Genomic DNA, 18,988 nt, shown 5'->3' on the forward strand with positions numbered 1-18,988 from the left:
ACAGCAAGGCCCTGCCTTAAAACTCTAAAACTTTTGGCTAGTGTGGTGGTACATGGTGGTATATGCCTTTACTCCAAGCATTTAGGAGGTAGAGGCAGGCAGATCTCTGAATTTGAAGCCAGCCTGAACTACAAAGCAAGTTCCTGGACAGCCAGAGCTATACAGAGAAATCCTATCTTTTTAAATTTATTTATGCATACAAATGCTCTATCCGCATGTATGCCTGGATACAAGAAGAGGGCATCAGATCTCGCTACAGGTTGTGAGCCACCATGTGGTTGCTGGGAATTGAACACAGGACCTCTGGAAGGGCAAACAATGCTCTTAACCTCTAAGCCATCTCTCCAACCCTGTACTGACCATTCTTTTTTTTTTTTTTTTTTTTTTGGTTTTTCGAGACAGGGTTTCTCTGTGGTTTTGGAGCCTGTCCTGGAACTAGCTCTTGTAGACCAGGCTGGTCTCGAACTCACAGAGATCTGCCTGCCTCTGCCTCCCGAGTGCTGGGATTAAAGGCGTGCGCCACCACCGCCCGGCTGTACTGACCATTCTTAAACAGTGTTCTGTATTCAGCCTTTCAGGAGCACACAGGAGATACTTCGTGTGTGTGTGTGCATGGTTCTAAGAACTGCAAGACATCTTGGAAAGGAAAGGGTACCATCAACGCACCAACTCCAAGATTAGGCTGTGAAGCAAAGAAAATGGATAGATGGTTCACTCACATGTATGATTACTTGTGCTTAAATAAAACCATAAAGGGCTGGAGAGATGGCTCAGAGGTTAAGAGCATTGGCTGCTCTACCAAAGGTCCTGAGTTCAATTCCCAGCAACCACATGGTGGCTCACAACCATCTGTAATGGGGTCTAGTGCCCTCTTCTGGCCAGCAGGCATACACACAGACAGAATATTGTATACATAATAAATATTAAAAAAAAATAAAAACTGCAAGCAGCAGCATTAGATACTTATAGACTAAAAGTAGAAACCATACTTCTTTCCTAAGCCTAAAGTGCCCTGAACTCTGGAAACAGCCAGGGAAACATGAAAGGAAGAAGACTTTGGGGATTGGACCAACAGCAGAAGACAGGCACAGGTTGGTGTGATAAATCACGTGTTCTTGCAACTGCAGATTATGCCAGTTCTCTGTTCCATGAACCTCAGTCCCAAAAACAACCAAAGGAAGACCTGTTTTCCTTCTGTTATTTGTAGAGAACCCGAGTCTCCAGATTAAGTTTCTAGATATTGGGACAAGTGGCGACAATGCTGGGCAGATCTAGCACAAAGGAAGCTGCTCCCCAATCATAAAACTTTGTCTTCTCTAAAGACATATGGTCTACATTAATCCGGCTTTTCTTGAACTTGTAGACTCAAGTGATCCACCTTGGTTACTCCAGTGCTGAGGCTGCATGTGTGGCTACAAATAATCTTTTCTTTTTTTAATTTTTCAAGAAAGGGTTTCTCTGCATCTTTGAAGCCTGTTCTAGAACTCAATCTGTAGATCAAGCTGGCCTCGAACTGCCCAGCTACAAAAATCTTTAAAACAAACAAACAACAGATAGTAGTGGCACACGCTTTTAATGCCAGCACTCAGGAGACAGAGGCAGGCAGGTCGATAGCCAGGACTGTTACACAGAGAAACCCTCTCTAGAAGGCAAAGACAAAAACAAACAAACCAAAAAAAAAAAAAAAATCAATCAAACAAACAAACAAACAAAAACAAAACAAAAATCATCTTTTATGTTGCAATTGTTTAACTCTGTAAAGCTGTGATAGTTTGTCTAAAATACCTGATTGGTCTAATAAAGAGTTGAACACCCAATAGCAAGGCAAGAGAAAGAATAGGTGGAGCTAGCTGGCAGAGAAGAATAAATAGGAGAAATCTCCTCTGGGAAAGAAACTGAGGAGCAGCCAGGCAATGGTGACACATGCCTTTAATCCCAGCACTCGTGAGGCAGAGGCAAGCAGATCTTTGTGAGTTCGAGGTCAGCCTGGTCTACAAGAGCTAGTTCCAGGACAGGCTCTAAAGCTACAGAGAAACCCTGTCTTGGAACTCCCCCACCCCCAGCAACAAAAAGAAAAAAAGAAACAAAGGAACAAGAAAAGAAAGGCCTAGCCTTCCAGCCACATAGCTAGACACAGAGTAAGTAGGAAAGACATACAGAAATAGAGAAAGGGGCCAAAAGGTAGATGGGGTAATTTAAGAAAAGATGGCAGGGGGGAAAAAAAAGCCAGGCAGTGGTGTAGGAAGGAAGGGAGGGAGGGAAGGGGGGGAGGAGGGACGGAGGAAGGAAGGAAGGAAGGAAGGAAGGAAGGAAGGAAGGAAGGAAGGAAGGAAGGAAGGAAGGAAGGAAGGAGAGAAAAAAGGAAAAGCTGACTAGAAATAAGCCAAGCTAAGGCCAGGCATTCATAAGTATAGGCTTCGTGTGCTTATTTGGGACTGAGTGGCAGGCCCCCTATAGAGTAAAGAGCAAAGAATAAAAAACAATCAACTACACTTGTTGACCTGAAACCTTGCTGACTGGCCAGCAAGACCCAGGATACTCCTGTCTGGGGTTATAAGCATGCATCACTATCTCTAGGTTTTTTTAATTTTTGTTGTTGTTTTTTATTGTTTTGTTATTGAGGCATGGTTTCTCTGTGTAGCCCCTGCTGTCCGGGAACATGCTTTGTAGATCTGGCCGGTCTCAAACTCACAGAGATCCCCCTGCCTACCAAGTCCTGGGACTAAGGGCAAGTGACACCATGCACAGCTCCTCCAGGTTTCTTATGGGCTTTTGAGATTTAACTCAGGTTCTCATGCTTGTGAGGTAAGTGCTATACTGATTGATCTATCTCCCAGCAGATTTCTAAGCATTAAAAAATTGTTGTGTAAATATACACATACCATACATTGCACATATGGAGGTCAGAGGATGACGAGGTTATCAGGCTTGGCAGCAGGCACTTTTACCTACTAAGCCATCTATCATTAGCCATTTTTGTTTTCTTTGAGACAGGGTGCCACTGAATAGCTCTGACTAGCCTTCAACTTACTCTATAGACCAGGCTGAGATCCACCTGCCTCTATCTCCCAAGGTCTGGGATTAAGGGCAAGCACCACCACGCCTGGCCCAGCTCCCCCCACCCCCTTTTTGATAAAAGGTCTTTTTTTTTTTTTTAAATGTATTTATTTATTTATTATGTATACAATATTCTGTCTGTGTATATGCCTGAAGGCCAGAAGAGGGCACCAGACCCCATTACGGATGGTTGTGAGCCACCATGTGGTTGCTGGGAATTGAACTCAGGACCTTTGGAAGAGCAGGCAATGCTCTTAACCTCTGAGCCATCTCTCCAGCCCTGATAAAAGGTCTTAATATGTAGCCATGGATAACCAGGAACTGGCTATTATACCACAAGTCTTTTTTTTTTTTTTTTTTTTTTTTCGAGACAGGGTTTCTCTGTGGCTTTGGAGCCTGTCCTGGAACTAGCTCTTGTAGACCAGGCTGGTCTCGAACTCACAGAGATCCGCCTGCCTCTGCCTCCCGAGTGCTGGGATTAAAGGCGTGCACCACCACCGCCCGGCTATACCACAAGTCTTGAAATGATTCTTCTGCCTTTGCCTCCCAAGTGCTAGGATTATAGGCATGCACCACAATGGCTAGAATATTTTTTTTTACATAAATACTTTTATTACCTGTACATATCACTAAAACCAACAGGCCTTTCTATGTACTTCCCCAGGTTTTCTTCCATTTTGAGTGCAAAATAGGTTACACACTGTCATTTTTCCTTTTTAAAAAATCATTTGATTAGCCGGGCAGTGGTAGCGTATGCCTTTAATCCCAGCACTTGGGAGGCAGAGGCAGGTAGATCTCTGAATTGAGGCCAACTTGGTCTCAAAAATCTAGTTCCAGAGCCGGGCGGTGGTGGTGCACGCCTTTAATCCCAGCACTCGGGAGGCAGAGGCAGGCGGAAAAAAAGAAAAATCTAGTTCCAGGACAGGCTCCAAAGCTACAGAGAAACCCTGTCTCAAAAAAAAATAAAATAAAATAAAAATAAATCATTTTATTGCCTTTTTTTTTTTTTTTTTTTTTTTTGGTTTTTCGAGACAGGGTTTCTCTGTGGCTTTGGAGCCTGTCCTGGAACTAGCTCTGTAGACCAGGCTGGTCTCGAACTCAAAGAGATCCGCCTGCCTCTGCCTCCCAAGTGCTGGGATTAAAGGCGTGCGCCACCATTGCCCGGCTGCTTTGTGTTTTGCCTGCATGCACGTACATGCAACATGTGAATGTCTGATGTCTGCCTAGGCCAGAAGAGGGTGTTGGGAATTGAACCTAGGTCACTGAAGGAGCAAGTCCTTTTAACTACTGAGCCAACTCTCAAGTCAGTCATTTTTCCTTTATTTAAAAAAATATTTTTGTGTTTGCTTGCATATGCAGGTACACACAGTACCTGTGGAGGTCAGAAGTAGACATGAGATCCCCTGGTTACAGTTGTGAGTCACCATTGTGGATGCTAGGAATTGAACCTGGGCCCTCTAGAAGAGCAGCTCCTAACCACTTAGGCATCTCTCTAGCTTTTAATTTTTTAAAATTATTGTGTGTATGCACAGTAAAAGAACAGAGTCACTGCTCTCTCCACCTTCATGTGTGTTGTAATAAGAGCGGCAAGGCTGCTTCCCACCGCCACCCGGCTAGCTTTACCCGAAATAATTACACGGAAACTGTATTCTTTTAAACATTGCTTGGCCCATTAGCTCCAGCCTCTTATTGACTAGCTCTTACATATTGATCTAACCCATTTCTAATATTCTGTGTAGCCCCACGAGCTGGCTTACCAGGGAGGATCTTAACCTGTGTCTGTCTGGAGCGGGAGAATCATGGCGACTCCCTGACTCGGCTTCTTTCTCCCAGCATTCTCTTCTGTTTACTCCACCCACCTAAGGGTTGGTCTATCAAATGGGCCTAGGCAGTTTCTTTATTAATTAACCAATGAAAGCAACAGATTAATACAAGACCCACCTCCATCACATGTGGAACCTGGAATTGAACTCAGGTTACAGGCTTGTGTAGCAAGATCCTTTATCCACTGAACCATCTCTCTGGTCTCAAACTTTGCTATCCTCTTGCCTCAGCTTCCTGAGTGATGGGGTTATTAGGTAAGTACCACCATGTTCAGCTCCCCCAACCCCTTTGTTTTGAAAAACTAAAAACCTTCAGAAATATTATTAAATTTTTAGACAGTCTATGTAGCACAGGGCAAACTCATACTTTAACTACAACCTGCCAAGTACTAGGTTACAAACATGCACCACCACACCCTGTGTAAAATCAATGTTGCCTCTACTCTTGAGGATCATAAAAACCTGGCAGCCTCTGTTAAGAGCCAGACACTTTTGTTCTACCCCTGGGCAGTCTGTGCATTGACCTTTTGTAATGCTCACTAGTCAGAAAGTCTCAGCTCCAGGCATGAAGATGTAGGCCTGTAGTGTCAGCCCTGCTGCTCAGAGGATCAAGCTAGAATACCACAAGTTCAAAGGCAATTTAGATACTAGCTCAAAGTAAAGGTAAAAAGAGCTTTATATGGTTATACATGCCTTGAATTCCAGTACTCAGGAAGCAGAAGCAGGTGGATTTCTATGAATTCCAAGACAGCCAAGGTTACAAAGTGAGACCCTGTCTCAAACACACACACACACACACACACACACACACACACACAAATGGGTTGGAAAAAAAAACACATCTAATCCCCAGTGTAATACACAAGCACACGTACACACACACACACACAAAGAATCAACACAGTATGGTAGACAGGACAGCATTTATTCCCATTTTACAGATGAGGAGACAAACTCAGCCTGTGATCACCCCAGTCCAGGTCACACGTCACTGACTTGGCTGATTCTGGAACAGACTTCTGACTTCAGTGGCTCAGCATTCTTGGTTTCCCTACCTTCCCTCTGCAGTCATGACACAGGCATTCAAAAGCAAGTGGAAGCTTTTTATACTGCTTCGGACAGCCAAAGGAGACATCTACCAGATTCCACATGCACATGCAGCATGAGGCAGAGCTGTGTGCTCAGAAACCCAAACCTGGGTGTAACCATACAGGCCTCAATATGGCTGATCTCATCAGAAACCTGAATCCACAGGAGTGCAGAAAAACAAAAGAATATCAATTTTTCTGTCAATTACTTCTAGTCTGAGTTCTATTTATTGAGAGCTTACTCTGTCCCACCTTCTTGACTTGGGACCCAGAATAAAGCAGACAAACAAGGGTCCTGTCTTTGTGAAGTTCGTGTTCCAATGCATTCTTCAGCAATTCACAAACTAGTGCTGGAGGCTCAGTAGCAGAACATTTGCCCAGTGAGGGGCTGCAGCTGTGGCTAAGGAGAACCTTTGCCTAGAATCTCCCAGTGAGGGGCTGTGGCTGCGGCTGAGCAGGACAGCCATTGTCTTAGCCTCTCCTAGTGAGGGCTGAGGCATGATTCAGCAGTGGAATGATTGTCTCCCCTGGAGGAGGCTCTGGGTTCCATGCCCAGGCCTGCAAAATGAAAAGCAAGGAACAATTCTTAAGTGCCAATGAGACTGGTGAGCTGATCCTTCCTACATCAGTGTTGGGTGCAATTCACAATGGTGCCTCGTTTCAGAGTAAGGCGCTAACATCTAACTTCTCTGAAACTGGCAACTCTGGGGGAATTATTAAACAATACGTAGCAGCTACCAACCACTGTGCATCCGGGGCACAGGCCTACCAGCTCACTGCAGTCTCTCCCATTTCCTCCCATCTCACAACCAGGCATCCACCTAATTCCTACCTTCGCTACACACACGACTGCCCTTGTCACGGCACTGGAGCAAATACATACCAAACAAGATGGCTTTAGAAATCATCTATTCATACAAAAGAAAGAAAAGCACCAACGTAAACAATAGGACGGGATTGGTGGAAAGGGCTACTTCGGATGGAGTGTTTGAGGAGGCAACTGTTTGAAATCAAAGTTACCAAGGACTGAATCACATTGACAAGTCTGCCAACAGAAAGGAAAAATGCTTGCAACAAACAAGAGGGACCAGCCCATACCTGGAGCCTGTGAACTGCTTGGGTTAGTAAAGAAACAGGAAGAATGGGGTGGAAGCGACCTTCGCAAAGGAATACCACAGGAGGGGCTAAACTTCACTACATTATGCAGGGCACAGAGAGAGATCAGGGTTTTTAATCTAAGAGTAGAGAGAAGCCTCTGAAGGGTTTTTAACTGGGGAATGGCACAACCTGTCTTATGTTTTTCAAAAGCTGGCTAAACTATGTAGGAAAGTGACTTGAAGTAATGTGGTTGGAAAGAGAAGTACTATACACATAGTATGTTCAGTGTCCAAGACCAGGATAGTAACAAAAGAGATGGGGAGACAGCAGATGCTGCAGGGCATCTGGATATAGCAGTGGTGGTGGAAGGAGAGGGTGGCGACAAGGGAGCCATCAAGGTCAACTTCAGGGTTGTGCCTTATTCCAACATTCTGTACCATTGAGGATGGCTGGAAGAGGACCTACTTTTAAGCAAAAGATCAAAACTAAATGGGACGGATACTTTTTGCTAGAGTCAAGCCTTCCTAGATTCCTGACATTTTCCACACTCCTTGGATCCAAGCAGTATTCAAATTCATGTCTGAGACCAATCTCTCATTGGATATATTACGTTTCATCCCCATTATAGTCCTAAATTCATTACTGTCAAGCCCCATGTCTACATCCCCTGCAGCTGTGAATGAACAAACAGCACTTCACAGACACCAGCCTGTAGGTTCTTCCCACTTTTATCTTTGGCAGCAGGCCCAGTCTTGTCTGTGTTAGCCAGCATCACTAGCTGTTCCCATGAAGCAGACACCGAAGTGATGAGCCCAGGAGGTCTCCAATAGAGGAGTTGCCATGCTAAGATTGCATTACTTCTCAAGGCACATGAACCAAACCACCATTTGCATCCAAGATGAATGAGCAAGCCTAGTTTCAGAAGACTGGCCCTCCCAAGGGCTGTGTTTCTTTCTGATTGGGTTGCAGACCACAATTTGAGTCCAAAGTTTACCTGACAGTTAATGACGTTGGACAGCACTGTTATGCTACATGTGTGGAAGCTTTGGAATGCTCTTAGCCTTACAACATCTTTTGAAGAAGGCCACAGAGAGCATCGTTCCCCATTTTACAAATAAGAAAACTGAAGCCTGGAGCAAAAAAATTTCTAGTCAAGATCTTTCTCCATATGGAGCCCAGGAAGTCCTGGAATTCACTATGTAGTCCAAGCAGGACTTGAACCCCTGATCCTCCTGTCTTTGCCTGTTGAATGCCTAGTTTATAGACCAACACAAACACAAAGACCATCCTTTAATTATTTCTTGCTGGTAACAGGAGCCTGGTCCAGGTGGAGACTCATCTTGCAGCATTATAAAACACATTCTGTATCTTACTCTCTGGTGTCCCTCAGGTTTTACCTTGACACTCACTCACAAACTTCTTTGGGTGTCAGGGTCTTTTGCCACACAGTCAAAGGCTTTGCTCTCTCTGTCTCTCTTCTTTCTACCCCTCTTCTCAGTGTTGGGTGAAGATAGACTCCACCTTTGGGCTTGTGAGAAAACAGCACCTTTCATTATGGGAGGAGTCAAACAAGAAGAGAGAGAGAGATCTAAGTATGCAAGAATAGCTTCAATGGGAAAAGTGGAGGCCAACAGGAAGAAAATTGGGAGGTTCCTCCAGGTCTCTACCCCAGGGAAAGCTGGGAATAGAGTAGCAACCATTGTGGCAGGCAGCCAGACCCATCCAGAGCCAGAGTCACTTCTTCAGGGCACCCAGGCTCTTTAGTGCCTCCTGGGCCTGGGTCAGCTGTTGCTGCAGCCTCTGGCGGGTGCTCTCACTGGATGCCCGCTTCAGGAGGCCCTGCATCTCCTCCACCACAGCCCGGTGGCCAGGGGTGTTGTGGAAGAGCCGCACTGCACGGTCCCCACAGGAGGCCAGGAAGCGGCCAGTGATGTCAAAAGTCAAGTCAGCAATACATTCCCCGTGGACATTCTCGAAGCACTCCTCCTTCTCCCCACGCCTCGTGTTGAAGAGATGAATACTGGTGCCAGAGGCCAAGGCCAGGACATGGGTGTCAGGGGAGAGCGCCAGGCGGCAAGGCATGGTACACGCCTCTTCAAAGCGGCCTGTCCTTAGCAAGTAGGGGTCCTGCTGCTTCTTGTATTCCACATCTGTGTCCCACAGCTTCCATGTGCCATCCTTGGAGACAGAGGCCATCCTGCAATGTGGGAAATCACAGCTAGAGCCTCAACAACCCCAGTTTGGAAAGGCGCTGGAGCAGCCCAAGAGGCTACAACTAGGAAGCCAAGTCTACATTCTGCCGAGAATCAAGTCCTCCACCCTTTTCAGACCTGCAGCCCAGGTCCACTGCTAAGCCTAGCTTGCCTGTTCACACCTATAACCCCAGCACTGGGGGCTGAGGCAAGGCAGGAGGATCAATCTGAGTTCAAGGCCAGCTTGGGCTAAAGGTAAGACTTTGTCTCAAAAAACACAAACAGAACAAAACAATAAGAAAATGCCAGGCAAGGTAATATACACACCTATGTCTCAATACTTAAAAGAGAGGCAGGTGGATCAGGACTCCAAGGCCTGCCTTGGCTATCCGCACTAAATAAGACCAAACAACTAGAAGAGCAAAGGAAAGAAAAGGCACTGATAAACTCACCTCCGAGAGTCGTTGGAGAAAGCGAAAGAATGAACGGATGCAGAGTGGCCCTTCAGTTCAAAGGCTCGCAGCACCTCCTGGAACTCCCCTTTCTTCCCAAAGCAGACCTCCCAGACCTTGACATCTGGGGTGAAGCCACACGAACCCACAAACCTGTCACATAACCCACACTCTTAAAACTCAAGTGTTAAAATACCTTGTTTCTAACAAATCTTAGTGCTTTTTCCTGAGAAACAGTACCCTTTGATGATGCTAAGTATGGATGTAGGGTCTCATAAATACAAGGTAAGCGATCTACAGCTCCAGCTCCAGCCTAAGGAATCTTTTTAAAATGTTCCAGTGTCAGGCATGGAGGTATACCCCTTCAATCCCAGCTAGTCTGGAAGCTGAGGCAGAAGGATCAAGTTTAAGGTCTTCCTGATCTAACAGAGTAAATAAGAAGGCAGTATGGATAACTTAGCAGGATCTTATCTCAAACTAACATTAAAATTAATAATAACACCGGGTATTATGCATTTTTTTAAAATTCCAATGCTCAAAAGGCAAGAACAGGTGGATCTTTTATGAGTTTGAGACTACCCTGGTTTATAGAGTGAGTTCCAGGCTGTTGAAGGCTACTCACAGAAAGCCAGTCTCAGAATAAATAAAACCAAACAACCATAAACAAAAAAGAAAAGAACAAAGAGAACCAGATATTGTGGTACATGTCTATAATCCCAGAACTAAGCCGTCAGATGCAAGAGTATCTATCACAAGTTCAAAGCCAACCTGGTCTACATAGTTAGTTCTAGGCCAGCCAGGACTCTACAACAAAACCCTAAGAGAAAACAAAGTAAAATTCTGAGTGGTGGCTGTGCACACTTTTAATCCCAGCACTTGGGAGACAGAGGCAGCTGGATCTCTCTATGAGTCTAAGGCCAACATGATCTACACAGTTAGTTCTAGGACAGCCAGGACTACATAAAAGGACCCTGTCTCAAAAACCAAACAAAGATTTTAAAAAGGCCTGGCATGGTGGCACACACTTTTAATCCACAGCTCTCTGGAAGCAGAGGTAGGCTGATATTATTGGTTTTCAGGCCAGCTGATCTACATAATGAGTTTCAGGCTAGCCAGGGATATATAGAGAGCCCCAGGCTCAAAAACAAAACAAGTAAAATGAAGCCCGTAGGTGAGGGAGGGGCTTCTGATGTTATATAGTAGTTGGGTATTTGCCTAACATGTACTCTCTTTAGTAATGCAAAAATAAACACACCATAAGCGAAGAAATAGACACTAAGGACTATGGAGCCCTGTGGGAAATCCTTCCACTGTTTTGAATGATATCCAGGAGTCCCCTACCCACTCCTCAAAACTGCTTCTGCTCTGTCGCTATTCTCTTCCTCCTTACCTGCTACATGGGGAGATAACAGCGTGAGTGTTGTTCATCTGGTTGGTGTTGATTGTGGACAGCACCTGACCTTTCAGATTCCAGATGAGGATGGTCGTATCACTGGAGGCTGTCATGATGAACTTTCCTGATGAGGAGAAGAAAGTTGTGAGGCTGGGGCCATGACAAAAAGAACGGTTACCTCCCAAGGAAACAATGAGGCACTGCTCCAAGAAGCATGGCTCTTACTGCATAGCTTGTGGATTCTAGAGAAGCAAAGGGCCAGACTTCCATGGTCACAAGGACACCAGGCAAAACTCAGGCAGTATCAACTCATTCAACAAATACAATTTAGAAAGCTGGCAAATTGGTCTAGTGAGCGGAGGTACTTGTCACCAAGTCTGATGAACTAAGTTCAACCCCCACGTGTTGATGACTCTGCAGTTAAGAACACTGGCTGCTCTTCCAGAGGATGTGTATTTAATCCCCAGCACTCATATGGCAGCTCACACTTGGCTGTAACTCTAGTCCCAGAGAACACCATGCCCTCTTCTGGTCTCTGTGAGCACTGCATGCAAGTGGTGCTCAGACATACATTCAGGTAAAACACCTAATACATAAAAAATAAATAAATCTTAGGCCGGGCGGTGGTGGCGCACGCCTTTAATCCCAGCACTTGGGAGGCAGAGGCAGGCGGATCTCTGTGAGTTCGAGACCAGCCTGGTCTACAAGAGCTAGTTCCAGGACAGGCTCCAAAACCACAGAGAAACCCTGTCTTGAAAAACCAAAAAAATAAATAAATAAATAAAAATAAAGAGCAAGTTATGACTCGGGAACTTTCTCATGCTGTAAGTTAGCTCCATCCATTGACTTCCCTACCTGTGTCAGCAATGCCAATGTTGACAATAGGTGCCTTGTGCTTTTTAGGGAAGTCCTCTGGGGTGGCTGTGAAGGTAAAGCTCCCATCTTCTCGTTTTGTCATCTTAAAGACACGGAGAGTGTCCCCATTGGCCAACCAAACAATGAAGGCTCTAGAGAGCAAAAAAAAAAAGAGGTCATTTCCTCACCTGTAAAGAGGTCTATGTGTTCTAGATGGGGAGGGGGGATCAAGATTGTCCCTCTCGCCCTATTTTATATTCCTTGGTTCAAAATTTTTTTTTTAACTTTAAAATTTTCTTAATGTTTATATACCACATGCCTGGTGCCCTTAGAAGCCAGAAGAGGACACTGGCTCCCCTCAGACTGGAGTTACAGACAACTGTGAGCTGACATGTGGGTGCTGGAAATTGAATTTGCATCCTATGTAAGAGCAGTCAGTGCTCTTAACCCCTGAACTTAACTTCAGTCCCTCAAAATCTCAAAAAGCTATTCAGAGTGCCAATGAGATGGTTCAGCAGGTTAAAAAGCACTTGCTTGGCAAAACTAATGTGACTGGAGTTCAATACACAGGAACCCATACAGTAGGAAAAAAGAAAAAACACCCCAACTTCTGCTGTTGGCTGGCCTACACACACACAAGAGCAAAACAGAACAATTCAGAGATATATCTCAGTGGTAGGCACTGGGTTTGCTCTTTAGCACTAAAACATAAAAAATAATACCCTTCGTAGATGGGAGCTTTGAGACTTAAATAAGGAGCAGGAAGCCCGGAAAGTTCCAAAACTCATAAAGCCCCCACCCTCAAGGTTATAGAAATAGCAAACAAGTACTGGGAAGAGAAGACTGTCTGTTGGAGCTGCCTTAAAGTCCAATACACAGCTCCAAGAATGAATACAACTTTTGAGTCATTACCTACGCAGGGGTGGGCTTTTTATGATTCGGCTCCCAAAGAGTTGTCCATGTTTTTGTTTGTTTTTTGAGACAGGGCTTCTCTGTACAGCCTTGGCTATCCTGAAACTTGCTCTGTAGACCAGGTTGGCCTCAAACTCAGACATCCACCTGCTTCTATCTCCCGAGTACTGTGGTTAAAGGCGGGTACCACCACCGCCAGGCCTGTCCATGTTCTTTTAAGCACCTCTTCCTATACTCCTGTAAGCAACCCCAATAACCTCACTGGTTCACCAATGTACACATGTACATGATGCTGTTTCTATGGTAAACATTTGCTTGTATTTCCCTGAACAAAGGCACACAAGGCCACACTGAATCCCAGCACTAGGGAAACTGAGGCAGAAGGATCACAAGGTCAAGGACAAGCTGCTTTACACAGTGAGAACAATATAGCAAGTCTCTGTGTTCTATCTCAAAACAACCAACAAACTAAAACCCAAAGCAAGAAAGACAGAGTGTAGCTCAGTGGTAAGGCCTTGCCAGCTTATGTGATTCCCGGAGTTCAGTGCCTACACTACAAAAGAAAAGAAAGGATCCTCATACTTTGGTTCCTTTCATTTCTAGAGCCTAGAAGTCCTAAGAGCTTCCAAAATTCATGGCAAAGCTAGATTTGGGAACATCCATTGTAGGAGCAATCATCCCTTCTCTGCTTCTTCTTGTAGAGCAGAACCTCCGAGGGGTCAGAGGAGGTGCCCATATTGTATGGATGCTCTCTTTATGTCATCCCATGGTAGACTCTTGGGCCCGCCTCACTACCCCCAACTGGACTTGGGAAGGCCAAAGCCAGGAGCTGGGCTTTTGCAGGCAAGCCTTAGGCTCTGCCCTGTCCCACCTGCAGTCTGGGCTGAAGCGCACCAACGTGGCATGGTCCAGCTCCACATTGGCTCTCATGCTGCGGTGTTCCCGCTGAAGGAAATCTTTGGTGCTCCAGATTCGGACAGTGCGGTCATCCGCACAGGTGGCCAGATACTTGCCATTGCTACTGAAGTCCATGCAAGATATATTCCCACTATGGCTCTAGGGAAAAGAATATAGGAAGTATAAATGAGATACTCTCCAGTGGATTGGGAGGCTGAACCTAGAGCTGCAACTCTGTGGCCCAGGAAGCTGAGGAGAGAACAGGATAAGATAGTTAGTCCTGGTAGTTCAGTTCTATAATCCCAGCTACTTGGAAGGCTGAAGCAGTAGGATCTCAAGTTCAAGGTCTGCCTGGGTTACAGAGAAAGTCTGAAGCTAGCCCAAGCAATTTGGTGAAACGATCTCAAATTTCAAAGTAGAAAAACATAAATAGAAAGTAGAGTGGGCTAGGAATGAAGCTCAGCAGTAGAGTGGCTGCCTAGACTCCCCAGTAAGGTGTTCAGCTGCAGAGCACTTAGGTAGACTCTGCCAATCAAGGACTGGAGGTGTAACTCGGTGGCAGAGAGTGATCTAACATGTACAAGGCCCTGGATTCATTCCTCAGTACTACAGGGGAGGAAAAAAAGCCAAAGGGCCAGAACGGGGTATGCTTACTCTCTTGGTAAGAGTTAGAAGTGTATGTAATATGCAGATTAATACAAAGGGCAAAGTCTGGGGTGTGGGTCTTCATGTGTATATACTGCATAAGTTCAGTACCCAGGACTACCAAGTACCTTTAATGCTGCAGCCAGAAGGCGGTGGGTGAAGGTATGTTGCTGAGGCTTCTCCTTGCGAACCCGCTGATTCTGTTTCTGCTTCTTGGATCCTGACTTCTTGGATTCATTTGCTTTTTGGCCTAGAAGGAAGGGTCCTGTCATTTACCCATGCATTCACACACAAGTATCTACTGAGTACCTAGGACTACCTAGGCTCTGGGTAGAGCACCAAGACATAAAGACTTTGTCTTTGAGGAGAGAAAGCGATACCGATATGTGGAAGAAAAAAAAGTCAATTATGGTGGCATATATTTGTACTGGGACTCTCTGGCAAACCAGCTGGACCTACTTATGAGCTCCAAGTCAATATGAGACCCTGTCTCAATGGAAGTAATCAGTGTTCCTAATGATACACAAGGCTATTCTTTGATCTCCATGTTCACAACATGTTTGTACATCCACCGTCACACCCATGTTCATTAAAAAGGGGGGTGGGGGCTAGGGATATAACTTAATGGTAGAGGGCTTTCCAAGCATATGCAAAGCCTCAAGTTCAAACAAACAACAAATGGGGCCGGAGAGATGCCTTGGTGATTAAAAGCATATATTGCTCTTTCAGAGATCCAGTGTGGCTCCTGGTACTCACATCAGATGGCTCACAACCAACTAGAACTCTCATTCCAGAGGATGTGGTACCTTTGGTCTCCAAGGACACCTGCACAAACATGGACAAACCAAAGACATATACACATAATCTTTAAAAATGTTTAAGCTTGGGGGCTGGAGAAATGGCTCAGTGGTTAAGAGCACTGACTGCTCTTCCAGAGGTCCTGAGTTCAATTCCCAGCAACCACATGGTGGCTCACAGCCATCTATAATGAGACCTGGCGCCCCCTTCTGGCTTGCGGGCACACATGGAAGGAATGCTGTACACATAATAAATAAATATAAAAAAAAAAAATGTTTAAGCTTTTTTTTGAAAAAAGATTTAGAAATCAGATTTGAGTTGGATTCAGTATCACTGAGTGATCTTTTTATTCACACTGAGGACTGAAACTACAGTTCCATGCATGCTAAGGGTTCATATTCTACATCCCCAGGCCTTAGAGTGATCTTGCAGAGGCTGCTTGCTCAATCTGTACAGCACCTCTCTGAGCTGACACAGCTGGGTGGATTCTAGCCACACATCCCAACATAGGGAATACTACAAACAAGGGAACCTGAAGGACCTGGTCTTGGGTAAGTTATTTAATTGCTTCAAGTCTTGGTTTCCTTAAAAAGATATTGAAACTGGGGCTCAGAGGTTAAGAGCACTGGCTTCTTTTCCAGAGGTCCTGAGTTCAATTCCCAGGAACCACATGGTGGCTCACAACCATCTGTAATGAGATCTGGTGCCCTCTTCTGGACTGCAAGTATACATGCAAGCAGCACACTGTATAGATAATAAATAAATCTTAAAAAAATATATTGAAACCAGGTTTGGGGGGTGTATGTCTGTAATTCTAGCACTCAGAAGGTGGAGGCAGGAAGATTAGGAGTTCAAAGTCAACCTGGACTTCCCTTTGTCAAAAAACAAAACAAACAAAGCAAAGGCTGAGAATTGAATGAGATAGTATAACCAAGATACAAGCCAAAAGCACTCCTACATTGATGAGAAACCTAAGAAGTCACTTACAGTGTCATACACTAGTAATCCCAGTACTCATGTGTGAGGCAGGAGGATTGCAAGGACTGCAGACTAGCCTGGGCTACATAGTGTTACCCTATAATTAAATCAACCATCAGTTTATCTGACAGAAACAAAGTTCAAGGCAGAGCTGGGCTGGAGAGATGGTTCAGTCGCTAAACCAATAACCCTGACCACCTCAGTGCCAATCTACATGGTAGAAGGTCACTGACTCCTAAAAGCTGTCTTCCAATCTCCACACTGGCACGGGAACACACAATAAGCTTGGAGAACTGGGTGACACATAAAGCTGATGTGCTGGGTGTCAGTAGGTACCCCCTAATTCTTACAGGAACAAAACCTACTGGACTTGCTACATACAATCTGCCTCTAAGTTATCCATGCTGACCTTTGGAGTCACACCAGATGCTGTTCTTTTATTCTTTCAGTTCCGGGATAAAACTCAGGGCCTTAGGTACCTCAGGGAAGACCTCTATCACTGAACTCCTCAGCTGGCCCCTCACTGGGGAGGATTCTAGGCCTAAGGCCGAGCCATGTCCACAGTTTTGGAATCTGCCTTCTTGAGTTTTGGCACTGACAGAACTTTCTTCTCTAGCCTCCCTTGCAAAAGTTTACACTGGGGCGGGTGTAGCTCAGGGGTACAGCAACTTGCATGAGACCTGCGGTTGGTTTCACATACCCAGAAGCCAACAAAGCTAGGAATAGGGGGCACATCCCATTGCTCCTGAGAGACAAGGCAGGAGTATCCGAGAATTCAAAGCCAGGCTGGTCTATAGTGAATATCTGTCTCAAAATAAACAAACAAACCCACCGCGATGGGCTCCCTACCCTCAATGAGGAGTTAGTTCCAGGATCCTCAACTTTAATCTCCTCAAAGAGTAAAATAAATAAACAAACAAACAAACAAATAAATAAATAAATAAATAAATAAGGCAGAACCATTCATAACCCCGTTCTCGTTCCCTTTCTAGTATGGACTCTTCTGTGAATTTAGCACCCTGTATAATTCGCTTGCATTTTCAGACCCACAATGCAGACGTGCGCTTTTACATGCTTCTCATTTATTAAAGGAATTCAAAAGACCCCGAAGCTCATCAAAAGGCAAGAGGAGCTCCGTGAACGCTCCCGCCAGGCAGAGTTGGCCACTGCGACTTCCAAATGACCCCCATTTTCCAAGAAAGTGAACACATAGCAAACTTCGGGAGTTAACTGAGTCTTCGGAGCCGACCCGGGGACGGGGAAGGTGTGTGGCGGAGGAGTGTCCCAGGAAAAGTCACCCGCAACCTAGGAGCGTAGCACTCGGGGTCCAGAGAGTCCTGCCCCTGAGGTGTAGCCAATCTCCAACGTGCAACCCGATATCTGCACGGGCATCTCACGACTGGGGAAACTGAGGTCGGACCACGCGGCGGCTGGGAGCAAAGTCCCCACCGAGCTCCCGCTATCAGGTCCAGTCTACTTACGGACGGGAGGGCTGGCCTTGTCCTCCTCGGTCCGCAGCCAGCCCCGGGCCACCGCCGCCGTGGCCACTAGGGCCAGCAGCCCCACCAGCAGGGACAGCCCCATCAGCTCCGGCATCTGCGGCAGCTCCATGGCCGCAGGACTACTGCCACCTCAGCCTACCAGGCCGGCGTCCTCACGTCTCGGCGCACGAGGGGCGGGGGAGGACAGTTGGCGCGCCTCGAGGGGAGGGACCGGCCGGGGTTGCGCTTTGGGGGCGTGGCCTAATCATAAACGAGCCTCGGGAGGCGGGGCCTAGTCGTCACAGGGTCCTATGAGAAGGGACCTGGCGGTTGACGCGCTCTGCAGGGCGGAGCTTGGTCGCCTGAGCGCCTCGAGGGCGGGGCCCGTTCGTTACCCGGTTTCGTGGGCGGGGCCGAGCGGTTGGAGCGCTCTGCAGGGCGGAGCTTGGTTCCGGGAGGCGGGGTCGAGCGGTTGGAGCTCTCTGCAGGACGGAGCTTGGTTCCATGGGCGGGGCCGGGCGGTTGGTGCTCTCTGCAGGGCGGAGTTTGGTTCCGGGAGGCGGGGTTGAGCCGTTGGAGCGCCCTGCAGGGCGGAGCTTGGTTCCGTGGGCGGGGCCGGGCGGTTGCGCGCGGCTAGTGGGTCCGGCCGTTAGTGTTCTGTGGGGCGGAGCCTGGTCTTTTGAGTTTGCCCAGAGGCGGGGCCTTTCCGTTGGCGCGCTCCCGACGGACCGGGCCTGAGTGCACACACCGTAGGGCGGAGGTTAGCCTTTGAAGCGTCTTAAGGAGCCTGTCTTGACCGTTTTAGTGCTTGGGTGGAATAAGAATTGGTTTGAGTATAAGGGGGTGTACGACGGGACCGTTGGTTCGCATTGAGGGGCGGGGCTTAGCTGCTGGTAAGTCCGGGGGGCGGGACCTCGCCGGTTTGAGTGACCTGCTTCACGTGCTCCAAGGGGTGGGGCCTTCCGGCTAAGTGATCTGAGGGGCGGGGCTTAGAGATTGACCTGAGGAGGTCTGGCTACTGGACTGTTTTTTTTTCTTTTTTCGGTTTTTCGATATTGGACTGTTTTTGAGGGGCGATTTTTTTGATGATTAAGAACTGATTTGATGGAAGCTGTGTTTCCCAGGTGTGTTCGGGCTCCAGACTCCGTCGTTCATGCTCTCACCTTTTGATCGTTTATTAAAAGTTTATTAAAAGCATTACCACACTGGATCCTTCCAAGGAACAGGGCAGAGGTTCTTATTCCCACTTTACCTGTGCTGCTACTGGGGAAGAGAAAGGCCCCTACCGTTGGTGTAGGACAGCCCCGCAAAGACCTGAA

General features: G+C 46.6%; 1 protein-coding gene across 1 annotated transcript; it reads right to left on the minus strand.

Moving 5' to 3' along the window:
* Positions 1 to 5,733: 5,733 nt before the first annotated feature.
* Positions 5,734 to 17,885, minus strand: Tbl2 (transducin beta like 2). The gene is made up of 7 exons (XM_057765956.1): positions 17,670 to 17,885; positions 14,541 to 14,662; positions 13,742 to 13,926; positions 11,959 to 12,110; positions 11,101 to 11,227; positions 9,711 to 9,863; positions 5,734 to 9,263 (listed from the first exon to the last, which is right to left on the minus strand). The coding sequence occupies exons 1-7, from the start codon at positions 17,797 to 17,799 to the stop codon at positions 8,801 to 8,803; spliced, it is 1,332 nt and encodes a 443-aa protein (XP_057621939.1). The 5' UTR covers positions 17,800 to 17,885; the 3' UTR covers positions 5,734 to 8,800.
* Positions 17,886 to 18,988: the final 1,103 nt, after the last annotated feature.

Source organism: Chionomys nivalis, chromosome 3 (assembly GCF_950005125.1).
Source record: "Chionomys nivalis chromosome 3, mChiNiv1.1, whole genome shotgun sequence".
Taxonomy (NCBI): Eukaryota; Metazoa; Chordata; class Mammalia; order Rodentia; family Cricetidae; genus Chionomys; species Chionomys nivalis.

Coding starts and splice junctions, on each gene's coding strand:
- Tbl2 (XM_057765956.1), bottom strand. CDS start 17,799: ATGGAGCTGCCGCAGATGCCGGAGCTGATGGGGCTGTCCCTGCTGGTG. Junction 11,228..11,958: donor CATTGGCATTGCTGACACAG/GTAGGGAAGTCA, acceptor TCTCCTCATCAG/GAAAGTTCATCATGACAGCC. Junction 9,264..9,710: donor TTCTCCAACGACTCTCGGAG/GTGAGTTTATCA, acceptor CCCACATTGCAG/GATGGCCTCTGTCTCCAAGG.